The 6,079-nt window shown below is 36.1% G+C and overlaps 1 protein-coding gene across 1 annotated transcript in view; it reads right to left on the bottom strand.

Annotated features, from left to right (window-relative positions):
* Positions 1–368: 368 nt before the first annotated feature.
* The window catches only part of LOC144964529 (uncharacterized), a 20,090-nt gene continuing 14,379 nt past the window's right edge, over positions 369–6,079 (bottom strand). Inside the window, exons 2-4 of the mRNA XM_078898949.1 lie at positions 4,366–6,079; positions 2,448–2,639; positions 369–1,621 (exon numbers count right to left, since the gene is read on the bottom strand). The exon at positions 4,366–6,079 is cut by the window's right edge and continues 702 nt beyond it. Coding sequence (XP_078755075.1) covers positions 4,607–6,079 — 1,473 coding nt within the window. The 3' untranslated portion in view covers positions 369–1,621; positions 2,448–2,639; positions 4,366–4,606. The remainder of the gene's footprint in view (positions 1,622–2,447; positions 2,640–4,365) is intronic.

The following is a 6,079-nucleotide window of genomic DNA, read 5'->3' as shown; positions in this document are numbered from 1 at the left end:
ATGTTTACCAATCATATAATAAATATAATACAATGCATAACAGAGAGATGATTTACAAGAAAAAAAATATCATCTCCCAAAACTATAACTATACATTCGACTGTTTCCCTCCCAGCCAAGGAACTCCGGCAAGGATCAGGACAAAACTAAGTAATCTCATTCCAAGACAATGACAGGAAACAATTGGAAAACGGGTATGGGGGGATAGAAGACACAGTATATACCTCCCTGCCCACTAGGTCAGGATCCCCACCCAGAAAGCACTGCAGTTCACTTTAAGATAAAACCTGTTTTATGATAACTCTTGCTTACAATAAATTATTAATAATCACTCCACTATATTATGAAACTTTTGGACTGGTCTCTGATTTCTTTTTTTTTTTACCTTGAGGAGATTACAGTGTATTTCAAATTTCCTCACTAAAGCCACCTGCGGCACCAATAGCGATTTCATTTTCCAATCTCCCATCATGGACTTATAATTGACAATGAAATAATCCAATTCTATCACTATCACCCAAGTATAGTAAGATTAAGCTGATTTAATACCACGGCATTATCAGACCAGGGGATCGAATGAACAGTTGAAACAATCCATTGTAGAAATAAAGGAAGATTATATACCCATATATCAAATATATTCAATGAATATATTTCTGTACCAACTCTAACTTAATGTTTGAAATTAACCTGTAGCAGATTCAACCATTAAATAAAATCTGAATATTATCATAAAATATGTTAAATATAACAAAAGTTAAATACTTTATATTTCAATCTATGTTAATTATAAATTATGACATCAACTCCTGTAAAGAAGAATTGTTTTTGTTTGTTTGTTTGTTTTTAAGGGTTTTACGGCACTTGTGACACAGTTAGGTCATATCAGTACCAGCGCCAGTAAAAAGGATGTACAAATAAAAGGACTTGAGGAAAAAGTAAGACAAAGGGAAATGCTTCAAATAGGAAACATATATGTAGATTCCAAGAGTACACTATCCATCAGTTTACATAGTTTGAGATCACCTACAAGTCTCAATTAGACATCAGCACAAGAACGCACGACGGGGAATACACTCTAATGTTTTCAAATCATGTTAAGAATTTTTTAAAATAACAGTACGTAACAGAGATATGATTTACAAGAAAAAAAATATCATCTCCCAAAACAATAACTGCATTTGACTGTTTCTCTCCCAGCCAAGGACTCCAGCCAGGATCAGGACAAAACTAAGTCGTAATCTCATTCCAAGACAAAGACATGTTTGTTTGTTTTATGTTTTTAAGGGTTTTACAGCGCTTGCGACACATTCATTAAGGTCATATCAGCGCCAGTAAAAAGGAAGAAAATGGGAAAGTAAAAAGTTCTAGTATTACAATTAAAGTACACCCAAGAAAAGATAAGACAAAGGGGAATTGGTTCAAATAGCAAACAGATGTAGATTCCAAGAGCTCACTATCAAAGTACTTAGTTTTAGATTACCCAAAAGTCTCATCCAGACACAAGCACAGGTCCCCAATAAGAGGAATCCACTCAAATGTTTTACAAATCACACATAATATAAAGAAAACATAATAACAGAGAGATGATTTACAAGGGAAAAAATATCATCTCCCAAAACTAAGGGAGCGTTCACATATTACGTCATCAGCTAGGGGGGGAGGGGGGGTCTACCAAATGTTGACATGTGTTGACATGGGGGAGGGGGGGGGGGTCAGACCCAAGATGATGTCATCAAACATAGGCAAATTAGGCCTATTTTATTAAATGCGAGAGCTTCAAAAATGGCATTCCAAATAAATTAGCAAAAAGGTGAAAAATTGATTAAATGATGGAATCATCAAAACCGATTGAACTGCTCAAACTGCTTGCTACCATTCAGTTTTGATTCTGAAAAGTTTTCTTCATCAATCATTTGATTTGGTTGTGTCTAGTTTATTAAATATATTTTGGAGTTTTCATCTGAAGAATGAGTAATAGTATAAATTAATTTTATGTTTGGAAATTGAAACAGAAATTCATTCCACTAAAAGACTAATATGCTATAAAATAATTTGCCTTCTATACTATTTTAAATTACACTTTCTGAAATTTTTTAAATAGCACCTGCACCAAGTAGCCTAATTTAAATAATGTTTGTTAGATTTTATCTTTGCAAATTAAAATTTTATGTCCCCATTGTATCGTAAAACATAAATTATCAACAGTTTCTGAAATTAATAAAATGTCTGAATGTGTTTTATCAAACGTTGATAATCAATGTTTATGGTTTGAAAAATGAATAATAAATATTGTGAAATTAAAGTTATCTTTTAGTTTTTATTAAATTAGATGACGTCATCATCTGTTGGGGGAGGGGTCAGGTCAATGATGACAAGTGATGACTTGGGGGAGGGGGGGGGGGGGGTCTAAAAAGGGCAAATTTTTGATGACGTAATATGTGAACGCTCCCTAACTATACATTTGACTGTTTCCCTCTCAGCCTGAGTATCCGGCCAGGACAAAACCAAGTAATCTCATTCCAAGACAAAGACAGAAAACACGTTGGAAAACAAATAGCAGAGGATAGATTAGAAGACACAGTAAGTACCTCCCTGCCAACTATGGGAGGTCAGGAACCCCACCCAGGTAAAGAAGACTGATTTATGTTTGTTTTTAAGTTTTTAAGTGTTTTACGGCGCTTGCAACACATTAAGGTCATATCAGCGCCAGTAAAAAGGAAGAAAATGGAATAGTAAAAATATTTAGAATTATAATTAAAGCACCCAAGAAAAGGTAAGACAAAGGGGAATTGGTTCAAATAGGAAACAGATGTAGATTCCAAGAGCACACTATCAAAGTACAGTAGAATTACTTTAAACCGAAATTTTGGGGACCTTCTAAACCATTTCGGTTTAAAGACATTTTGGTTTAAAGCAAGTTCCCGTTTTGCGATGTTTTTCAAGTGTAGTAACTATTTAAGGAATTTGCTCATTTAATCATATCATGGGTTTCCCCTTAAATGGAGTTGTTGAATAAATGCCGTCTTTGTAACCATTAAAAAAATGTTATTTTATTATTCTTTGTGTGTGTGTGTGTGTGTGTGTGTGTGTTTAAAAATAGTTTTCGGGTTTTTCGTTTTCCATTCAAAATAGTTGAAAGAGTTGAGTTTGGGATGCCGTGTATTTTACATATCTCCGTCTTGCTCCATTTTTTTTTCATCGACTTCACATAGTGTTTTGATTTTAAACTCCAACATGTAAGCACAGTGCTTTCTTTTGGACATCTTTTAGTAAAATGTAAAGCTAAAATAAGATCGAAAGGTCTTGTGCGATAATTGATAATGAGGTGAAGTGAAATGGAATGAAAATGCGTGTCAATGCAAGGCTGTCTACTACACTCCCCTCTTTTGTTGAAAAGCCATTAGGTTCAAAGGCCTAATTACATAGACCCCCCCCCCCCCCTTACATACACATTTAAACAAACTGGAAATGAAATGGCATGTCAATGGTAAGTACCCTACCCACCCCCCCCCCCCCCTCGTGTTGAAAATCCAGTCAGTTCCAAACAACGACTTCTTATAGTAGACGATGGTTCCAAAGCATCAGCAAACGAGTTAGAACATCTCGCTTGCGTGATTCTACACCCCAACTCCCCCTCTTTCCTCATTTTTCGCCTGCCAGTCACCCGTCGTCTTCCTTTTCCAGTCTGTGCGATTGTGGTGTTGGCCAAGCCCAAGTGCAGTGATTGAAGTGTTTTCCTACCCCCCACCCTCGTCTTATGCTTACGGTCTTTGTTTTGTTATCGGGCATTATTACGTGTGGCCACCTTCCCGAATTTTTGAAGAAAAATAGAGAGAGAAAAAGGGAAGGTGCTCTCAAGTTGTTTCGGTTTAAAGAAAGTCCTGCTTAGAAGTATTTCGGTTCATCGTAAGAATTAGTACAAAGATAATGAAGAAACTCGTACAATTTATTAAATTCTTTGCGGTTTAAGGTATTTTTCGGTTTAGCTTCTTTCGGTTTAAAGTAATTTTACTGTACTTAGTTTGAGATCACCTAAAAGTCTCATCCAGACACAAGCGCAGGTCCCCACTAAGAGGAATACACTCAAATGTTCACAAATCATATATAATACGTATACAAAACATAATACAGTGCATAACAGAGAGATGATTTACAAGGAAAAAATATCATCCCCCAAAACTAACCGTACATTTGACTGTTTCCCTCCCATCTAGGGTATCCGGCAAGGGCCTGGACAAAACCAAGTAATCTCATTCCAAGACAAAGACAGAAAGCATGTTGGAAAACAGACATAGGGGGATAGAAGACACAGTATGTACCTCCTTGCCCACTATGGGAGGTCAGGAACCCCACCCAGAAGACTGATTTAAATCAGAAATTAAGGAACAATATATAATAATTTTGTCTCATATTTTAGTAATCTATGATAAGCATATTAAATTAATTTTGGATGAGAATGATAACCTCTGTCCATCAGTTTCAGTTTACATAAATAATAATCATAATTATTGCTCTTTTCTTTGTCTTTCTTACTTTGTATTTTCAATTTTCACTGTCATCTCAATTCTTGGCAATATGATCAAGGTTATAATTGTTTTCTTTTTTACTGAACATACACAATCTGAGCTTTTTTCAAGTGTGTTTGCATGTGTCGTTTTAGGTTAGACTTTTGGCAGGCCGAGAAATCACACAGGACACATTGATGAGGTTTTTTCTCAGCATGAAGATGCATATGATTTTTTAGATTCTGGGGCGATTTTGTTGTATAACTACAATAAGTGCAAAAGTACGGTTTTACTTCGTCATGAACAAGTTTTTTGTGACGAGCAAGCTGGGCTTTGTACCTGCATGTGTAACTACAGTCTGGGCATGCCACAGTTTTGCTTTCTGAGTGGGTGATGATGTGTTTCTCAAGATCATATTTGTCATTGCAAGAGTAACTACACATGGGGCATTGGAAGCCTTTGACTTTGTTGTGTCGAGCAAGATGCCTTTTAAATGGATTACTTTGCCTACATGAATAGCCACAAATTTTACACACGTACCGATGTTTCCCGACGTGGTCTTGCATGTGTGTGCCCAACTCTCTTCTTGTAGCACAGCTAAAGTCACAGTACTTACAGAACCAATTATTAGCGCATTTGTGCACAGATAAAGCATGAACTTTGAGCTCCTGGACCGAATTAAAAGTAATGTCACATTCTTTACAAGTTAGATTGAGTTTTTTAGCATGGACATCAACTTTATGCTTTTTCAAAATAATTTTATCATGAGTTTTGAACTCACAGAGGATACATTTGTAGCCTTTTTTATTTGTATGTATTTTCATGTGTTTTCTTAAGCGATAAATTGTTTGAGTAGCATAATCACAATGCGGGCATTTTTCATTTTTCTCAGTGGAATGAATTACCTCATGGCGTTTGAGTTGATCCTTGGATCTAGCTGAATAGTCACAATGGTCACATTTGAATGACCTATCAGAGGAGTGAACCACCATATGGGCTTTGAGAGCACCTGAGAACTTGCAACTATAGCTGCAAAGATCGCATGAATATGGCTTTTCATCCGAGTGCATTCGTTTCATGTGTTGGCTGATGTTCTTGGACGATGCACCGCACAAATTACACAGAGTCCATTGGTTTTCCTCGTGTGTTGGAGATTTAAAATGGAGTGCCAATTCTTCAGATGTAGCACAGGCAACTTTACACTTCTGGCATGTATGAACTTCAGAAATATCATGATCTTCCTTTAGATGTAAACTGAGAAGCCTCTTGTAGAAGCACTGAAACTCACACTTGAAGCAGTTGTAGTGCTTTTTCACTTTAACCATGTCCCAACCCAAAGCTGGAATTTCTTTGTGACCCAAGAGATGAATATGCAAACTGAGTTCTAGTTTAAACTCTTTAGTACAATGATTGCATTTGAAAGGGCTAACTTCCCCATGCTCTTCTTTCAAATGCCTTTGGTAACTGATCATCTCTTCATCAATATATGAACAATCTTCATAAGTGCATGAAAATATAATTTTTTCCTCTTGATCGATCTCCTCTTTATCTTTCTCCTCTTCATTTTTATC

The sequence above is a fragment of the Berghia stephanieae genome, chromosome 2 (assembly GCF_034508935.2).
Source record: "Berghia stephanieae isolate SIO BIC M18660-M18661 chromosome 2, UCSD_Bste_1.3, whole genome shotgun sequence".
Lineage (NCBI taxonomy): Eukaryota > Metazoa > Mollusca > Gastropoda > Nudibranchia > Aeolidiidae > Berghia > Berghia stephanieae.
Note: the sequence above shows the minus strand (reverse complement) of the source record. Positions and strands in the feature narration are given on the sequence as shown.